Raw genomic sequence first — 19,967 nt, 5'->3', positions numbered from 1 at the left:
TACACGGACAGGAGCCAAGAGGCCACTTTGGTGGTCTTAAAGGAAATTAAGGGGCCAGCACTGTGGCGCAGTGGGTTAAAGCTCTGGCCTGCAGCGCCAGCATCCCATATGGGTGCCAGTTCAAGTCCTGGCTGCTCCACTTCCCGTCCAGCTCTCTGCTATGGCCCAGGAAAGCAGTAGAGGATGGCCCAAGTGCTTGGGCCCCTGCACCCACATGGGAGACCTGGAAGAAGTTCCTGGCTCCTGGCTTTGGATCGGCACAGCTCCGGCCATTGCAGCCATCTGGGGAGTGAACCATTAGATGGAAGACCTCTCTCTCTCCCTCTCTGTCTCTCTCTGCCTCTGCCTCTCTGTAACTCTGCCTTTCAAATAAATAAATAAATCTTTAAAAAAAAAACACCAAAGGGACACTGGGATGTTCTCGACGTTCACCAGTGCTCTCCACACTCTCTCTGTGAGGGTACGACCAGGCACAGGTATGGGGGTTATAAGAGTTTTGAACAACTGGAAACTGTACCCCCTTGAGATGTGAGTGCACACAGATCAGGTGTCACAAACCGCTTTTCGCTCCTCAACCCCACATTCCTTGGAAGGACGGAGCCCCAGCCAGAGCGCGGGCTCAGTGGCCTGGCACCCCGACAGACTGGACCCGTGTCAGAATCGGGCAGTGCGCACCGTGCAGACCGAAGCCTTCATGACTGACATCTCAAGCCTCTCTAAGGAGTCTTCCCCTTCATCAGTGCTGCGCCCAAATCACTCAGGCTAAAAAGTTCAAAAAGGGGCCGGTGCTGTTGGCACAGTCGGCTGTTTCAGCCTGTGGCGCCGGCATCCCATATGGGCGCTGGTTCAAGTCCTGGCTGCTCCTTTTCTGATCTATCTCTCTGCTAATGGCCTGGGAAAGCAGTGGAAGATGGCTCAAGTCCTTGGGCCCCTGCACCCGTGTGGGAGACCCAGAAGAAGCTCCTGGCTTCTGGCTTCAGATCGGCCCAGCTTCGGCCGTGGCGGCCATCTGGGGAGTGAACCAGTGGCTGACAGACCTTTCTCTCTGTCTCTCCCTCTCTCCACCTCTCAAATAAATAAATAAAATCTTTAAAACAAAAGTTCAAAAAGAGGTTTGCCAACTCTGTTAATAAATGTTTAAAAGTTACTCCAAAGACTAGACATGGAATGTTTCCTTCAATCCACTCCTTTTTTTTTTTTTTTTTTTTTTTTTTTTTTTTTTTTTTGACAGGCAGAGTGGACAGTGAGAGAGAGAGACAGAGAGAAAGGTCTTCCTTTTGCTGTTGGTTCACCCTCCAATGGCCGCTGTGGCCGGCGCACCACGCTGATCCGAAGGCAGGAGCCAGGTGTTTCTCCTGGTCTCCCATGGGGTGCAGGGCCCAAGCACTTGGGCCATCCTCCACTGCCCTCCCGGGCCACAGCAGAGAGCTGGACTGGAAGAGGGGCAACCGGGACAGAATCCGGCGCCCCAACCGGGACTAGAACCTGGGGTGCTGGTGCCGCTGCAGGTGGAGGATTAGCCTAGTGAGCCACAGTGCCGGCCCTATTATTCTTATGAACACAGATTTCCATGTATTTGTTACGTTAAAAGCAACTACAGGCATTCAAAGCAACTACAAGTTTATGTTGAGTCATATGGGAGAGATTATATTCAAAACCAAATGTAACACTTTGTCTACAATTAAGTACATAAGAATTCAGCAGTATTGAAGCATCTCAAATAAATAGGTGTGGTTTATTCACATAGCATCCGTCCTAAGTGAAGAGTCACTCATTTATGTCCATGATGATTTTAATCTATCGGTAGCTTTAGGGATCGCAACCTGTGAGATTTTTGTTATTTTGCAAGTATCACACAAACTAAGAGGCAAGGTAAATACACTCAGAAATCTCCTAGCACTCACAAATTCTCATCCAAATTAGCCAAATCCTCTCGTTTACCTCGGATTGTTTGTTCTGACTTGTCAATTTCATTGTTCCAGTCTTTGTTGGGTTGCTAATTAAGGACGTTAGCTTCTCCCACCAACAAAGACACTAACAGGCAAAACCCCCCTTAACAGTTTTCAGAATTTCCTGCTGAAATTGGTTTCCTTTGGCTGAGCCTTACCTAAAAGCCGGAACTAATTTGGTTCTGTCTTCCAAAGTTCTCAGCTCTTCTGACGCAAGCACCATGCCACTGTCCGACTGGTTGTCCTGCGTAAGAGACAAGGAGACGCTCGGCTGACTGCGCGCAGGCAGGGACCCGCGACTGACTTCACCTGATTCCCAACTCCTCTATCAGAGCACACGCTCCAGTGTCCTGCAGGGGAAGGTGAAGCTGTCGCAGCTGGAACGGCGCAAGCTAGCGGAGGGCGCAGGTGCTCCCCACAGGTAGGCCCAGGGTGGGGAAGAGAGGAGGCACGGAGCAGCTGGGAGGTCCGTTCCCAGCCCTCTCTCCCAGTGACACTCTCTGCACTTCAGTGAAACTGGGCACGAAGTTAGTCCCTCTTGAACCTTGGACCAGGGCCTTTCTTTCACGGAAAAACCAAAGTTCCATCCCCATAATGACCCCGTGGCACATACCACCAAGCACAGCCCTACGATGGGGCTCCAAGACTCTAAAGCTTAGGCTAATATTTGTGTAGCTAGTGTTTCAGCCTTCGTATTATTTCTAAGACTATTTTTAAAAGATGTACTTACATCTGGGACTACTTTGACTTCTGGTTCCTCCAGCGGAATATCTTCAAATGTTTTTACACTCACAGGCCGGCTTTTTCGCTTAGTGTTCTGCAGATACTGACTGCAAGAGAACAAATATTTATATTTTAGTGGTGGTATATTTGGCTGTAGATACCACAAGTGATACCTAAATTCATTATCTTTCAACCACAGTTGAGCAGCGACCTTCCAAACATCCTTTGGAGAAAGAAAACAAAACAAAACAAAATCTTTGCTAGCACACGTTGAAGGCTTCATTTCCTGTAAAAGTCCATTTAAAAGTATAATGTAACCGGGGAGCCTGGTTCCTTTGAATCATACTTCTGAGGTCCAGCGCTGGCCTAAGGACAACCCCAGCAGACTGCTGGCCTCCTGCATGCACGTGGCAACCCTGAGGGACTCTGGGTATCCCACTCACATCTTTGGGCCCAGAGCCTGGGCCAGTTTTTCCAGACACCACTCACAGAGCAACCTGGACAAGAGGAAGCACCTGTGGGCGTCCCTAAAGCACACTGAACGCAGCGAGGAGCTGCAGACACCTTCCTCCTTCTAGAAGTTTCCATAGAGGGCAGGAGGCGGGCTGAGGCTCAAGAGCCCCCGTTTCGCCTGTCTCAGGAAAGGCCGTATCCTGCGCATGTCAGAGTCTCCCACTGCCCACCCTGACTTGAGACCCCGTGAGTGTTTCTGAGCTGTGGCTGCGCTGGCCGTTCACTGCCCCGCTGCCCAGTGCGCACAGCTGTCGGGAAGGTGAATGAAGTGGCAGGTGTTGGGCTTGGCGTTCTCAGGAAGGTAGCACGCTCCTCTCCTTCGAATTCCAAAAGAAGCCCATTTCCATCAGGAGCTTCCCGCAGAGAACAAGTCAGGTCAGGCGCCAATCACCTCTTCCCTGGGGAGTGCTCCTGTGGGTCGAGGCCACACAATCCTACCAAAACCACACCCAGCCCAAGTCGGGGGATGGGAAGTCCCTGTCGCAGGAAGCGCCCAGAGAGACAGTAAACAGACTCTTCTCCCAACCTATTTCCTCCCATAGGCCGCCTGCTGGAATATGCCCATACACCTCAGGGCAAAGGAGAATGGAGACCTGGCCAGCGCCGTGGCTCACTAGGCTAATCCTCCACCTGTGGTGCCGACACACCGGGTTCTAGTCCCGGTCAGGGCGCCAGATTCTGTCCCAGTTGCCCCTCTTCCAGGCCAGCTCTCTGCTGTGGCCCGGGAGTGCAGTGGAGGATGGCCCAGGTGCTTGGGCCCTGCACCCCATGGGAGACCAGGAGAAGCACCTGGCTCCTGCCTTCGGATCAGCGTGGTGTGCCGGCCACAGCGGCCATTGGAGGGTGAACCAACAGCAAAAGGAAGACCTTTCTCTCTGTCTCTCTCTCTCACTGTCCACTCTGCCTGTCAAAAAATAAAAAAAAAAAAATTAAAAGAAAAAAAAGGAGAATGGAGACCAAGTCTCCCTCCTCCACCAAGGAGGCTGACTCCTCTCCCTACAAGGAAAGAGAACAAACATGGGGTTTGCCAGTGACCCACACACACAAGACTCCACACGACAAACAGGACTCGAGCTGCAGCCAGAAGCAAGGTCCCTAACAGTGGAGCTGTCAACAACGACACGCCCTACACATCCATGTCAATCAGCCATTCACTCACTCAACAGGAAGCCCTCACTGAGGGCCTCCCCCACGTCGGGGAATGCTAAGTGCCCTTCCAACGCCAATATGGCATCCTTACAATGCTACTGCTCTAGGAGCGGGCATTACTAGCCCAGCTCTTCAGGTGGGGAAACTGAGGCACGGGCAGGTCAAGGAACTCGTGAGAAATCCCATGGCTAGAGCGTTATTATTTTGAAGGTGACGAGAAAGCCTGGAGGATTTTAAGCATGGGACTGACATGAGCAGATGCGCCCTTAGAAAGTTCACTTTGGGCTATGGACACAACCAGAGGTAGTGGGACCCACCAGAAGGACAACGCCCTGAACCAGAAGGCAGCCAGGCGCAAGGCAGGGAAGACCCACGGGAGCTGCAGACAGGCAGAGTCCAGAGAAGTCTGGGAGGGAGGGTCCCCTAGGGTGGTGAGCCTGAGTGACAGGGCAGCTGTCCTAGCAAGCGCCTGGATTCTGAGCCCAGTGACTTCAAGCGGGGCCCGGTCTTTCAGGGCCGCCACAGCACTTCCGCAACACGTGGCAGCCGCTCCTCACGGAACCACCAAACAGGTCTCCCCACGATTTCCCACTTGGAAATCAGGAAGCCAAGGCCCAAGGGGAAAAACAGCCAACGGGGGCTGGGACCATGACTCAAAGCCTGGGCAAGGGAGTATTTTGTTCTTTCCTCCGCATCGACTCCCTTGGAAGGGCGTCAGGAGCGAGCGAGGGACAGGCACGGTTGTTCACGTCTGTGTGGGACACGCACAGCTGTGGGTGCACTGACCTTGCGCTGGGAGAAAGAGGGGGCATGAAACAGACAAGAGGTGGAGACAGCCGTCCCCCGGCCCAGCCCGAGCGTGCACCTGGCAGGCTGCCCCACGCATCCTCTACCAGGGTCACTTCCTCAGCACTGGCAAATTCACCCCAAGAAGGACACGGCGTGAACCTAGGCTGTTCTCTGGGGAGAACCGCGATGCAGTCTTTGACCAGGGGCTTGGCATGGGAGGTCAAACTTCCAGGGGAAATGACGGAGCCACCGCACACACGGTCCTCAAAGCGAGATGGGTCCTGAGGATACGCGCTTTCTCGCAGGAAGCACGCAGCCTGGGGGCCAGAGCTGACCCGTGGGGAAAATCAGAGACAGAGCGAAGTCTAGACAGGAGCGGGCCTTCCCCCACCCCGCACGCTTTCCAGCCTCCTCGCTCAATACGTGCTGCGCAAATATTTTGACAACTGTTTAAAGGGGCAAGAGATCCCGAGGCTAGCTCCCACAGCGATGCCTCCGTCCGGCTCTATTTATAACACGATGCGTTGCAAATCATAAGGCGGAAGCAAGAGCTTTTCTCTCTGGCTGGAAACGCACGAGAGGACAGAACAAGTCTCTGGAGAGGGGCCGCCGCCTCCACTCTGTCTCCCCAGAGAAGCAAAACCACAAGACAAGCATCAGAAACCAAGTGCGTCGAGGCCTCCGTTTGGTTCTTCTTTGTAACCCAGATGATTACAAGCCTGCTGTGAGTTTTATTTTTACAAAAAGGGGGAAATTAGAGGGGGTTGGGAAGACCTGCAGATAAAAGATTCCAATTTCCACTTTATTTTTCAAATTATGGCTGGATAAAAGAGAAATCAGGCTGAAGAGACCAGTTCAAAAACCACAGACAGAAAACAGCAGGCAGGTGCATGCCGGGAGTGTGGCGTCACTTTGGCCTGTGCACCCAGGCGGGAAAAGGCTCACACTCCTATCTCAGGGGCAGCCCTGTTTGTGGGCATGACGCGCACACCCATGGCTTTATCTCCTACTTGGTCCATGTGCTGCACTCCCACGCCAGCCAATGGGCTGCCGGCTTGCGTGCTCTCTCGAGCCAGTCACGCAAACACAGGAGGGTGGTTCAGGATGCAGTGACTCTGAGAGAGGAGGAGACAGCGCCGGCGCTGAACTTGAACTAGGAATTCGCAAGTGTGGGAGTGGAAACTGGGTCTTGTTTAGTGACTCTGTCTCTCTGACGGCCCCTCCTTGGTCAGGGGCCCAGGACTGGATCCATGTCAGGGGTCTGATCTGAGTAGGAGGGAGCTGAGCGGGAGGTTGGGCGCCCAGCCCCAGTCGCTTGGCTGCTGACTGCCACGCCCGGATGTTGAGCCACCACACCGTCCTGCCCTAGGTAATGGAGCTGGCCTCATGCTGCGACCGAGCAAGGAGCGAGCTGCCTTCAGGAATGGACTTCAGTACACATGTTTCAGATGAGCCCAGATGCCCGTTATGCAAATACAACGCTGAGAACCAGTCTCAGGAGGAGCCTGCAAGACACAGCATCCACTCTGGCCCCAGCCACAGCTGCACGATGGTCTATGCCGCGGGCAGAGCGCCTTGCGTGTGTCTCACACTTGCACAGGACTCCCCCTGCCTGGATCTTTCCTAAGCCAGTTAATTCCCATGGATAAAGGCGGACATGGGGGTAATTTAAATGCAGATGTCTCTGTGAAACTGGTCTCTTTTTCTGCAGGGTAGCAAGCTGGGGCATTCCAGCTATTCACAGCTGCAGGGTGTCCGTGGCAGCAACATGGGCTCCAGGTGGGAGGAAGCACACCCATCCAGTGCCTCTCCAAGGAGCACCCGCCCACACACACACACACACACAGGTGTCTCAGCGCCAAGGTTCCGGGGAAGTGGGATGCAGCCCGCATCTTCCTCCCAGTCCCCTCCCCCGAATGGGTGTGAAGCTCTGCTCTCCCCACCCCCAGGGGAAGCTGGCCACACACACACACACACACACACACGCATACCTGATTCCTGCTGTGTTGTCATAATGGAATTTGGGGTCGCACACTTCCTCTTCCTCCATACAGGAAACAGGTGAGGTAGGCAGGGAGAGCCCGGAATCCTCTTCCATGCTCAAAGTCTCTGACATCGGAAGAACGATGTAGTCTTTGCCACCCTGAAACCGTCAGCACAGAGATCTATCGTTACAGCGCTGGTCCCGCAAGAGCCTTCTCATGGGCAACAGGGGCACGGCGGCCTCGGGGTGATAGGGTGTGCTGGCTTTCATATCTGCACGGTAATCAAAATGGTTTGGGCAAAGAAGGGCGCTTGAAAGCAAGGATGGGCGCGAGAAGGAACAGGAAAGGGGGTCATTACTGACCAGGAGGCTGGGGGCCCACAGCCCCAGAGAACTGCTCTGGTCACAGGTGGGACAAGGACAAAGGCAGAGACGCAGAGCTGAGGCCCTGGTCGTCACAAAGCCCGGCCACCAGGCCAGCCCTGCCAAGCACATCCAGGTGGAACTTCTGCACGTGGAGCACCGGGCAAAGGGATGACAGGTGAGTGGGTGGGAAATGGGCCTTCCAAGAAGACGGTGCACGATGCAACATTATTTCTCCAGAGAACGCAGCCAAGGGCAGTGTGGTGCCTCCAGGTGTTTGGAAGGTGATGGATGAAAACAGATCTCGCCTATTTCCCAGCGCCCCTCAGAAGCAGAGGAGGAAACTGGTTTTCACTGTAGGATGAGGCATAGACTAACGATGAAATTATTTTCTAATGGTAAAAGGTACAACTCTAAAATCCGGTAGTAGAAGCCATGGGATTGGGGTTTTACCCAAAAAAAAAAAAAAAAAAAAAAAAAAAGAAAAGAAAAGAAAATGCCTATTTTGCAAAGTTTGGGTGTATTTTTGCCTATGGAATTTATCAAACATTTCTAGAAAATTCCTTTCATTGTTCATGTTCTGTAGATCAACTAGGTCCTTTTTTTTTCCCCTTAACTTTAGGAGAGCATTTGTAGGTGTCTTCAAAAGGTTCATGGAGAATGCACGTGATAAAGAACTATGCACATGGACTTCAAAAATTTTTTGTAGCACGATAAACTTATCTTTGAATTCCATTTATCCATGAGCTTTTTGAAGTTCCCCCTTCTAAGTAGGCGGGAGTAGGAGCTGCCCACTCCAGGCCATGACTGCAAGGCTCCTCTGTCTGAAAGGGGAATCAGGGCTTTTAGAAAAGCATCGTTGTTCTGGTCTGGAGGAATACGCCCCTTAGCCCGTGGCTCCCAGGATGCGACGGCGACCCTGAGCAGGGCCAGGCAGCACCAGTGTCCTTGACACCCACGTTTTGTAGCAGCTTTGCAGAGGGAGGACCACAAACCTGCTGAGCGCTCGCTTGTAACAGGTTCCCTAGATGTTCCACCAGCTCGGAAAACGTGGGTCTCTCGTTGGGCTCCCCGTGCCAGCAGTCAAGCATGGTCTGGTACCTACGGAAGCAAAACACCGGATTTCACGGACTGCCTCCGCCCTCCGGGCTCTGAAGCTGCGAACCGAGAGGCAACAGGTGAACCCCCAGGAAGAGCCAACCAGGAGCCAGCGTGCGTACCGAAGGCCAAGGAGAAACTGTGCTTGGCACACCCCCTGCCCTCAGCAGCCAGGTACAGATAGAAAAGGAAACCCCACAAATCGGCATCTCCTAGAAAACCAACTGGCAGGGAGCGATCTCCGAGCACTGTGGTTGCAAGCGCTCTGCCTGCCTGGCATCAGCAAGGGGATGGCAGGACCCACACTGGGCCTTGGAGGTGCTGGCAGAGGGAGCTGCATCGGGAAGCGAGGCTGGGCGAACGAGGGAGGGCCATTCCTGGAATCTTACATTTCGGGCGTAGTGTAATCAGGGGCTCTCATTCTCGTGCCTTCTTTCAACCGCCTACAAAATTCTTCATCGATCTTCACTCCAGGATACGGAGAAGCACCTAAAAATCCACGCAGGCGGGGCTGTTATCTGATGGTTTGATTTCCTCTGTAAGAGGATAAGGATGCTGCCACATCCTTATCATCTATACGACTTTTTTTTTTCCTTTTAGATTTTCAATCCAAAGTCTCCAAGTTTCACGTGGCAGAGGTGAAATCCAGGAGAGGATAAGACAGGTGGGGGGCTGCTAAGGTTCATCAGCCTCCTTGGACTCTGAGCCGGGGGGGGGGGGGGGGGGGACACAGAGCGTCACTTACCCAGGGAAAATATCTCCCAGAGCAACACGCCGAAAGACCACACGTCACTCTGGATCGTGTACACTCTGTCGAAAATCGTTTCCGGGGCCATCCATTTCAGGGGCAGGCGAGCCTGAAAGGGTGGGGGACCAGAACGGGGACCCAAGTTAGCCAGCATCAGAGGGGAAAGCAACCTCTGGTCCTGAGGAGCTGGGCCTCTGCGCCCTGAGCCATCACAGGTCCATCTCTGCAACTTACGTCTCCTTTTCTGACATAATCGGGGTCTTTATAAATATCCCGGGCCAGGCCAAAGTCACAGATCTTCACCACGTTCTTCTCTGACAAGAGGATGTTCCGTGCCGCCAGGTCTCTGTGGATGCACTGCAAGGAGAATCGTGCGTGTGTTAGCTCCCCGCACAGCTCAGCTCCTCCCCATGGCTCGTGACCTCACGCTTCGGGGGAAAAAAAAAATCCCACAATAGAAAACCCACTGAGGAACAAGCATTGGGCTAGAATCTTTTATCAGCACTTCAGGAAAAAAAAAAAAAAAGTCGGTGCACTTGGTTGGAGCACATCTGTTTATTCCATAAACAGCCCCAGGCTCTGAGTTAAATAACTGAGTTAGGGTGTGATGACGGTGCTTCTGGTCACAGCCACACGTCCCTTTGCCTGGTGCCATATATGGTGAACGGGAGGCTGCAGATGGGATTTCTTGTGAATGGAGGCACAGAAATCAGACGCCAGGGTGCTCACAGGTGGGGTGCTGTCTCTGGACCTCCCCAGCCCCTGTGGACCTGAGGCTGGCCTGACACTGATAGAACAGTCCCCAGGCGTGCTGTTCCTGTTTGCTTGCAAAGTGTGGTTTTGTCGTAAAGGTCTACGAAGGCACGGACAGCCCGGGAAGTCAGGCAGGCGTGCAGTGCACCAACCAGTGCTACGGAGCTCGCCTCTCCTTTTCTCCGCCACATCCTGAACCTTCCCCTAACTCCCTGCAGCGGCCCCGCAGCCCCCGGGCAGACCAGAGAGGCAGAGAGGAGGAGTCCTGTGTCCCTGGGAGCCCCGCACCTCTGACCCCTGCTCCAGCACTGGAATCTGCCCGGCTTCCTCCTCTCACCCCAGTGTTTCTCCTTGCAGGGGAAATGGGGTCCCCCCCCCCCCACCGTGTTTACAACCTTCGGAATATTTGTAACTTGTCACGTCCCCACCTCTGCCTTTGTTTGGCCTACTTTCTAATTTTAGCTCTTTTAATCGCTCTCATCTGAAGCGGGTCCTTCCTGGTTTCTAATTATACGACTAACAAATAGTTTTTGATGGATGGTTGTAAACGGAGAATACATTAAAAATAGACTTTCGCCCACCAAGATGTCTGCAAGGCCCCCGAGTCTCCCGTCTCCTAGCCATTGCTGGAATGTCACATTTGGAGGGAAACCTTTCTCAGCCACCTTGTTCAAAATCGTGCATGAATACAGATCCCCCCAGCACACACACGCGCGCGCACACACACACACACACACACACACCCTATATCCCTCCTGCTTCAGCCCCCCGCCCCTACTCCAGTCTGACGAATGCATTTTGCTGGTGTCCACTGGCGATGGCTTGTTTCCTCCACGAGAACATTAAATTCCACCAGCCTGAGAGTTTTGCCTTCTCCCGGCCCCCAAGTCTCCTTGTGCCCAGAAGTGTTTATTCTATGAATTAAGTTCACAAAATCCTAAACACCTGCTGTGGTTTGATTTAAACACAGTTCATCCCCCACCCACACACTCCCCGCCCCAAACTCATGAAACCCCAACATCTTCTGCTCATGGCACTTAGAGACAGAAACTGGATCCAACTACAGCAGGGCCCTCAGGAGGTGATCACCCTGGGTTAGGTCACTGGGGCGTGGCCCTCGTGACTGTGTCCTGGTGGCTTTAAGTGACAGAGACAGACACGTGTTCCCTGAGATATGCTAAGCCACCAAAGGTCGGTCGGGGATGGGGGTGGGGGCTCCCAATCTTGGACTGTGAACCTCCAGAACCAGAAGCCAAAGTAAACATCTTTCCTCCACAAAGTCAGCTGCCTCGGGCATTCTCTTAGAGTAACCAAGCGCCAGCTCCTACCCCACTCTCAGATCAGCCTCAGGGAGCAGACACAGGGCCCCTCCCCCACGGAGCTCTTCCCAGAGCCCAGAAGTGGTGCCGGCACTGAGACCTCCCTGTCCTCCCTCCCCCACCCTGACTCACCTTGCGCGATGCCAGGAACTCCATGCCCCGGGCCACTTGGAAGCTGTAGCAGATGAGGTGCTCCAAGGTCAGGGAGTCCTTGTCCACACCCTCAGAAGCTGTGGGAAGAGGCAGGAGGCAGGGGTCAGTGCCCCCCTGGTCGACTCAACTTGTCCTCTGGCGATGACCTTTCAAAGTGGGAGGCTAACTTTCCGGAAACAAAGCAGACAGAAGATGCCTCTGTCTTCTTAAAATCTGCCTAGTCCCGCTATGATTAGCCTGCATCCTATCCCTTGGGGAAAACACTGATCCCCCCACCCCTCCATTTTAGCTGAATTGAACCAGTAAATCCAGGAGGAATAATGGAAGGAAAACTAACAGGGTTAACGGGGAACACTTTTTCAGATTAGTTACTTGAAATTGCCCTTGTTGTGTGTGTGTGTGTGTGTGTGTTTCATGTACCCAGTGGGATAAACAATGGCTTCATACTGAGAAGTCCAAAAATAAAAGAACAATATTCGGGGTCATTGACTCCCTGCTCTCCAGCCTTTGTCCTGGGACAGAGGGCAAAGGTCGAGCTGTAATCTACAACGGATAACTAAAAATACCAGAAATGTATTTACTTCTCTCGCTCTCAGACTTCAAAAGCGCCGTGAAGACATCAAGCCTGGCCTGTAGGGTGCCTTTTCCTCCAAGGATGTGGATGAGAGGCACCAGGGACGGGCAGCAGGAGGGGGTTACGTGCACTGGTATTATGTACCGCAGTGCGGCAGGCACAAACACACACCGAGACAGGGCTGGGTGTTTCGGGATGAAATCCTAACTCTGGTGGATGAGATAAGACTTACAGTTTCTTTCCTGGAGACAAACACCAGTGTCAACAAGAACTCAGCCATCGTAACCATCCGCTAGGGACGGAAGAGGCCGGAGCAGTTTTCTCAATGACTTGCTGGGTTACAGCAGGACAACTTCCTGCAGGCCAAATCCCCGGCCAGCGCCCCTTCTGCCTCAATGCACCAGCTCAGCCAGCACCTAGGGTCTTCAGTTCCCCGACCGGCATTCTGTGATGGGAAGAGTCGGTAGCGAGGGCTCCACTCAGTGCGGGTCCCGGTCCCGTTCTGAGAGCCTGGACACCCCACTGCACCCTCTTCTAGGACTTTCAGGCAAAGATGTCAGATCTAAGCTCTGTCTCCAGCCTCATGGCGCAAAGAAACAGAAGCAGGTACCACGCACAGCTGCATGATGGGATTCTTGCATGACTGATGCACACTGCTTGCCTGGATTCTTCTAGACTCTTGCCTCAAGAGAAGCCCAATGTCAGGAGGCACGGACTGCCTGTGCTCCTTCCAAGGGGGTGTCCCCGAGCTGGGCAGGCCCTGGCAGTGAGGACTATGCCGGGGCTCACTGAGTGCTGGCACGGTAACTGAACAGAGACCAGTGTGTTTAGCGAGACCCTCTGAGGCTGTTAGACTCAGTAAGCCACTGGGGCCGGGGTGACACAACAGATGGCTCCTAGGCTCCTGGGAGGAGGTGGCAGCGCCGTGCTGGGGAGGAACGCAGCGTGGTGCCAACCATCCCGGGCAACGAGACGCAATTCAACCACCAGAGAGGCCGGGCTCGCACGCCGGAACCCAGTACTTTGCCTCTTCTGCTCATTAGTGCTGAACCAATGTGTTTTTTGTTAAAGTTTTGGCTTGAGCCCTGCTAACTGCTTAGCACTCTTGGGCTACACAGCTGTCTCAGGCTAGCCCTGCTTGGCCTCCCAAGATAGCCCACTGCTTAGAGTCTCCACTCTCCCCTTTTGCACAGACTGAACGGAGGCAGGCTGGAAACCCGGCTCTCTTTCGAATTCGAGGCAGCGCTGGACTCTTTCCATGAACCAGTTCCCCGCGACACCCTGTCTGTCACCTTGTCTGTACCCACAAGAGGATGTGTTAGCACGGAGCGAGCAACGGCAGCTACCTTCCTCTTCCTCCACGTCACTCAGGGATTTCTCCTCCACAAAGCCGGAGCTGGCGGAGCTCTGGCTGCTGGTGATGCTGTCCAGGCGGCATTTCAGGTCCACGGGGATTTCGCCGACATAGTCTTTCCCGTGACGGAACCGCGCCCCTTTGGTCTACAGAGAAGCAAATGAATAAACTCTTTGAACACAGAATGCGTCCTAAAACGTAGCTACGGAGACAACTATCACAAGGCAGACAGGAAAGACACCCGTGTCAGGACCATGCAGCCTCTGGACAGAAAGCTCTGGCATGCTGCAGCCATGATAGGGTTTCCTCCATAAAACCATCTGCTTTGTTAGCATACAGGGATGAACGCCCCCTTCTGCTTACACTCAGACCCCCTCCCGATGTCAGGGTGCTCTTTACAGAGGGAACATGGGGCCGGGTCTGGCTAAGGGAGAGAGAACAACGCGGGGCTGTCCTGCGCTCTGTCCTACCCACGTTCTCTCCCCGCCAGCACCTTCAGTGTAACAGGTAGGTAGATTCAAGTCGCAGAAAGAAACCGTGAAAAGCACACATTCCCCCCGGAAGGCTGAAGAGGGAGTTATGACAGCCAAGGGGTACCGTGAGATTCCTGACTGCATTTGGCCTACAGAAAACAAAGCCGCCCCGTGTTGGATGCCCCCTCCATTGCACAGCGTGGCCAGAGCTGAGCTGGGGGATGACCTACCTTGTAGGGCACAAATTCACTCCTCTTGCTCCGTAAGTAAGCCGAGAGGTTCCCAAACTTGCAGAATTCCACAATCACCATGAGCGGCCCTGCACACAGCACGGCATGGTGAGAGAGGAAGATGTGTTTCACCACGTTGCTCACCAAAGCATGCGACATTTAGGCAAAATGCATCAGTGGACCCCCAAAATGCCTACACAGACGGCTACGATCTTCCCCTGGGACTGGACCGGGGCCGGCGAGTGTTCCCAACCCCCTTGTCTTCTTTCCAAAAGGCAGTTCCACAAGACAGTTCATCAAGAACTCAAAAAGGAAACCCATCTTTTTTTTTTTTTTTTTGCTTTCCATGAAATCAGCTGTGACACCCTCTGGGGGAGGGAGTGGAAAGAAGAGGCGCTCCTCTTAAGATCCTTACTGTCAAGTTTTGGGACAATTGTACTTCTCCCTCTAGCACACACAGAGCAAACTAGCATAGCAACGAGACATCTCTTATCGCAGCAAGAGTTTTGGAGTAATTTAATCATGGCGCCCGTTAAATCTCCATGAAGTAGGTCTGCCGTGTATCCAGGAACCTTCATCTACATTTAGGGAATCAAGGCTTTTAGAGTTAAGTGCCCCCTTCACCACCAGTGGGGAAGCGTGGGTCAAATGGGGCGGGGAGAAGCGTCCACTGTCACTCACCTCCTGGCTTGGTGCAGGCCCCCAGGAGGTTCACCACGTTGAGATGGTGGCCGATGTGAATGAGGATCTTGAGTTCTGACATGAGGGCTCGGTGTTCGCTGTGCGTTGCTCCTTCTGCAAGAAGAGGGCAAGAGGGAAATCACACAGGGGGCCTTAACCTGGGGACGCCGAGTCCTCTCTCTCCATGGGAGCAGCTGGGCCCCAACGGGGGCGCAGCCACAACCTCATTCACAGCGCAGGTGCATGTCCCCCAAAGTCGCACGCAAACCCTGCTTTCCGATTAGGAGTCCAGTCCTCCTTTACGCTCCTTTACGTGATCCCAGAATGCTTGGCGTTTAAAGGGATTCACCGTGCAGCCGTTTGTGCAGTGGAGAACCTCAGCAGTGGAGTCGCTGCCAGATTCCCTCCTGCACCAGACTGGAGTTTTACACTTCCGGGGGACTACGCTGGTTAGAGCCGCACCATCTCAATGCTTCCTACGAAGGAAGCGCTACCCTGAATGAAATACCCGCGTGCACTTGGGGTCATCCTGACCTGCCGGGCGGCCTGCCCCAAGCACATACCTTAACAAGGACCCACTGGGAAGGCTGGTTGCCATCTGAGGCCGAGGGGGCTAAGGCCCCGGACCTGGTCCCTGGTTAACAGGCACGGTCCACATCTCTGGCCCCAGTGAGCCACTTCATAATTACACATCCCTTGGCCACAAAAGGGACAAAAGCAAAAGGAGAGAGCCCTGACATGCACAAGCCCTCTTGGCCAAGGGTCAGCAGCGTTCTCTTCATCAGTGGACATGCACCGCCACTGCAGTAAGTTTCCCGTGCCTCACCTCCCCAACTTACAGACGGCAAGACCAGCACCCCACGACCACTAGCATAAGCCACTTTCCATTTTTCAAGAAGATGTATTTATTTATTTTATTTGAAAGGCAGAGGGAAAGAGGAAGGGCAATGTTCCATCGGCTGGGTCACTCCCCAAATGGCCACAACAGCCAGGGCTGGGTCAAGCTAAAACCAGGAGCCAGGAGCGCCATCCAGGTCCCCCATGTGGGTGACAGGGGCCCCAGGACTTGGGCCATCTTCCATGTTTTCCCAGGTGCATTAGCAGGAAGCTGGATCAGAAGCAGAGTGGTCACTATTCAAGCCAGCACTCTGATAGGCGATGCTGGTGGTAGCAAGCGGTAGCTTAATCCACTGTGCCACAACACCACCCCCAGTAATTTTTAATTATAAAAAATCACTCAAAATCCTCTCTTTCCTAGCACAATCATTCTTGTGTTGCAAATTATCTCTTATTCATGAAGGCCTCTGACATTGTCAAATTCTAGAGAACATGATGCATTTGCATTTTATTTTGACTTACATCAAACTCCTTTCCTTGTTTCTAGATGGTTTATGATCATCTCATGCCTTAATATATTAAGAAACACTTTTAATATAAAAGGTGCTTTTCTTTCCTCTGTAACCTTGTGCAAACTGAGCCCCACACAAGGCTCCAAGGCAAGTGGTGAGACCTGACCCCAGGCCACGCCCTCTGGTGCATCATTTTCCCCTTATACAAGGCACTGCACAGACTGAAGGAACGCTTGCTGGCAGGCCAGCTAGCCCCAAAGCCAGAGACAAGCGAGACAAGCCCGCGCCGTGGTTAACAACTACGGGAAACAGAGACAGACAGGTACATCCCTACGCGAGTTTGCTTTTACCTTTCAACATTTTGACGGCCACTGTCTTGCAAGTCGCTGTCTTGTCGATCCCAAAAGCATCGGCTTCCATCACTTGGCCAAAGGCACCACGGCCCAGAGGCTTCCCTGGAGTCAACGAACAGAACAACACCAGAGTGGACGTGGCTCAGTTCACCACCAAAGTGACCTCAGAGCTCTGTGTCAGCTAGATAAGGTGCCCGCTCTCATACACCCAAGCATATCACAGTACAGGCACGTCCTTGACCTGACTTGGTCATCTAACAACCCACTTTCACTCTCTAAAGGTTTGGCTGACTATCCAGGGACCCCACGTCGAAGCGGCTGGACGGATGACTACTCCCATCCAAGAAATGGCATGAATATTTCGGAACTAGAATGCAACAGCTGAAGGGACCGGATTTGCCATCCTCCTGAAGGAGGGCAGCCTGGCCTGGCCAACCCAGATTCACATCAACCGAAAACCTACCTAACTTGAGCCGATCCCTGGGAAACTCCCACTTGCTGGCATCATAAGGCAGGCGCTCACAGTGCTCGTCCAAGGGCAGCTCGTCTGGGTCCATGACGATGGACAAGTAGCCTGTCTTCAGTTCCCCTCCATTGGCCTGGAAAGCATTAGCCCCCCACTCACGTACGGCCCGTGGTTTGGCTGTTGTTTGCTGGCTTGTTATTATTGTTTACAGGAGCCTCCCTCCCGAGTTCTGCTTTCCCAATAAAACGCGTGGCCTCCGAGAGTCGTCCTATTATATTCTTGCCTCCAGTGTCCCTTATTCCCCCCACCCCACTGCAACAGGCTCAGAATTAAATCTTCAAGTCTTAATGAGACTGGACATTCCAAGCCTTTTCCCCTCTAGCAGCTTCCATCAATTAAAGCCCAGTGGTGGAGCCAAAGAAAGTGGGCAAGAATGTTATTGTATTGAAATAAAAATGTGCCCATTGAGCCCGCAACAATGGGAAGGAATACTCAAAGAGCCCCAGTCAGCTTCCATCCATCACAGACACCAAGGTGCAGTGGGCGGAAGGGAAGTTGTGTTGTTACCCGCTTTACGGTCCGCAGGACAATGACAAGGAGGAGCCAGAAGAACATGGCAATCACCGCCGTGCCGACGAGGATAATGACTTCCAAGTTCGTCTTCTCCTGGGCACCTGGAAGACGCAAGTGCATGGGCACCCACCGCTGGAAACACACCTTGGACAGGAGGCGGCACAGGGCCGTGCTAACACAAGACCTGAAATTCGCCCGCTTGGAGAAATCCCCGAGGACCACACCCTCCCGGTGGCGTCTGCAGTATTCTCAGTGGGAAGTCCAAGCTTGTGAACTAGGGCTCATCATTCAGCACAGAAAGCAGAAGCTACCGAGGGTTCGAGTACTGCTGTCTTGGGGCCGGCACTGTGGCGTAGTGGGCTAAGCTTCTGCCTGTGTGCCGGCATCCCATATGGGCGCTGGTTCATGTCTGATCCAGCTCCCTGCTGATGGCCTGGGCAAAACAGCTGATGCTAAGTGGTCGGGACCTTGCCAGCCTCATGCGTCCTAGCTTCGGCCTGACCCAGCCATGGCCATTCAGGGAATACACCAGTAGATGGAAGACCTCTCTCTGTCTCTCCCTCTGTCTCTATAACTCTGTCTTTCAAATAAAAAAGTAAATCCTTTATAAAAAAAAAATAAGAAATAGTGCTGTCTTACAACACAAACACAGGAAGTTTTGGAAGGGCCGTTTTGGACTGAGAGAACACCAATCCTGTTCTACAGAGAAGCAAAGAATTTCATTTGAAGAAAATAAAAGTCTGGCTTCACGCTGACCATCAACATTCTGATCTGTGCAGAGCTTGAAAACGGATCGCCAGCGTCCGAATCCAGCGTTGGTTCAAGTCCAAGGAGCTCCACTTCCAATCCGGCTCCCTGATAATGTTCCCAGGAAGGCAGCAGCAGATGGCCCAGGTGCCTGGGGCCCTGCCACTCCTTTGGGTGGAGCAGGCTGAAGCTGCTGGCTCTCAGCTTCGGCCTAGCCTACACCTGGCTATTGTGGACTTGGAGAATGAACAAGCAGATGGAAGCTTGCTCTCCCTGCCCCACTTCCTGCCTTTCAAACAAAAAAAATGTTTTTAAAGATTTATTTATCTTATTTGAAAGGCAGAGTTGCAGAGAGGCAGAGAGAGAGAGAATGAGAGGTCTTCCATCCGCTGGTTCACTCCCCCAGATGGCTGCAATGGCCAGAGCTGTGCCGATCCGAAGCCAGGAGCCAGGAGCTTCCTCCAGGTCTCCCATGTGGGTGCAGGGGCCCAAAGACTTGGGCCATCTTCCACTGCTTTCCCAGGCCACAGCAGAGAGACTGGATCAGAAGTGGAGCAGCCGGGACTCGAACCAGCATCCACATGGGATGCTGGCACTGCAGGAGGCAGCTTTACCCACTACACCACAACACTGGCCCAAAACAAACAAAAATTTTTTTTTAAAGAAACATCAAATAGAGAAATACACAGGACCTTCTGACTGGAGAATTTCTCGAGACCACACAGCCATGTGTCCTCCTGGCCTCACACGTGTCACCCGTGAGGGCCCTCAGCAGCCCTCAGCTTTCAGAACAAATGCAGGTCAGGGAGACCCAGCCACCGATCAAGGGCAAGAGCAGGCAGTGTCTGGCCAAGAGCTCCACAAGGCCCGCCCCACACTAGCCACTGCACTCTCCGCCCCAGTGCCGCAGGAGCCCGCGCGAGGCACAGGGAGCTGAGACGCCCCTGGGGCATGGTCTGCTGAAGCTCTGGAGAGACCAGGGGAGTTGTAAATGCCCAGGGCTCCAGAGGACCCGCTCTGGGCGGCAAAACTCCGGTGCGGGGTTGTGGGGGGCGATTTTGTTTCTCTGGTGGGCCTCGGGGAGTCATTTTCTACTTATGCTTAGAGACTGAACAGTCGACTCTCACAAAGAAATCAGAAAGCCCAAAGATTCCATGGGCTGTGTAAGCTGTGCGTTAATACTCCCGTAAGAAAATCTGGGGGCCGGCGCTGCAGCTCACTAGGCTAATCCTCCGCCTTGCGGCGCCAGCACACCGGGTTCTAGTCCTGGTCGGGGCGCCGGATTCTGTCCTGGTTGCCCCTCTTCCAGGCCAGCCCTCTGCTGTGGCCAGGGAGTGCAGTGGAGGATGGCCCAAGTGCTTGGGCCCTGCACCCCATGGGAGACCAGGAGAAGCACCTGGCTCCTGCCATAGGATCAGCGCGGTGCGCCGGCCGCGGTGGCCATTGGAGGGTGAACCAACGGCAAAGGAAGACCTTTCTCTCTGTCTCTCTCTCTCTCACTGTCCACTCTGCCTGTCAAAAAAAAAAAAAAATCTGAGAGCCTAGCAGGAGTGCTGAATATATTGACTGCTCCCTTTCTTGGTATTTTCCTCAAAGAAGAAGTCCCTGCAGGCTCTGGGCCAGCAC

The 19,967-nt window shown here is 53.4% G+C and overlaps 1 protein-coding gene across 3 annotated transcripts in view; it reads right to left on the bottom strand.

The window, feature by feature from the left end:
* The window catches only part of KDR (kinase insert domain receptor), a 59,207-nt gene that overhangs the window by 1,817 nt on the left and 37,423 nt on the right, over window positions 1–19,967 (bottom strand). For 2 of the 3 annotated variants that reach the window (XM_051819251.2, NM_001195670.2), the window contains 14 exon segments: window positions 17,589–17,695; window positions 17,019–17,154; window positions 16,553–16,657; window positions 14,854–14,967; window positions 14,173–14,261; window positions 13,462–13,615; window positions 11,521–11,618; window positions 9,551–9,673; window positions 9,314–9,425; window positions 8,958–9,057; window positions 8,466–8,571; window positions 7,115–7,266; window positions 2,680–2,779; window positions 2,108–2,193 (listed from right to left, as the gene is read on the bottom strand). In XM_051819251.2, the coding sequence (XP_051675211.2) occupies window positions 2,108–2,193; window positions 2,680–2,779; window positions 7,115–7,266; window positions 8,466–8,571; window positions 8,958–9,057; window positions 9,314–9,425; window positions 9,551–9,673; window positions 11,521–11,618; window positions 13,462–13,615; window positions 14,173–14,261; window positions 14,854–14,967; window positions 16,553–16,657; window positions 17,019–17,154; window positions 17,589–17,695 (1,582 nt within the window). 3 annotated transcript variants of the gene reach the window in all.

This window comes from Oryctolagus cuniculus, chromosome 8 (assembly GCF_964237555.1).
Source record: "Oryctolagus cuniculus chromosome 8, mOryCun1.1, whole genome shotgun sequence".
Classification (NCBI taxonomy): Eukaryota; Metazoa; Chordata; class Mammalia; order Lagomorpha; family Leporidae; genus Oryctolagus; species Oryctolagus cuniculus.
Note: the sequence above shows the minus strand (reverse complement) of the source record. Positions and strands in the feature narration are given on the sequence as shown.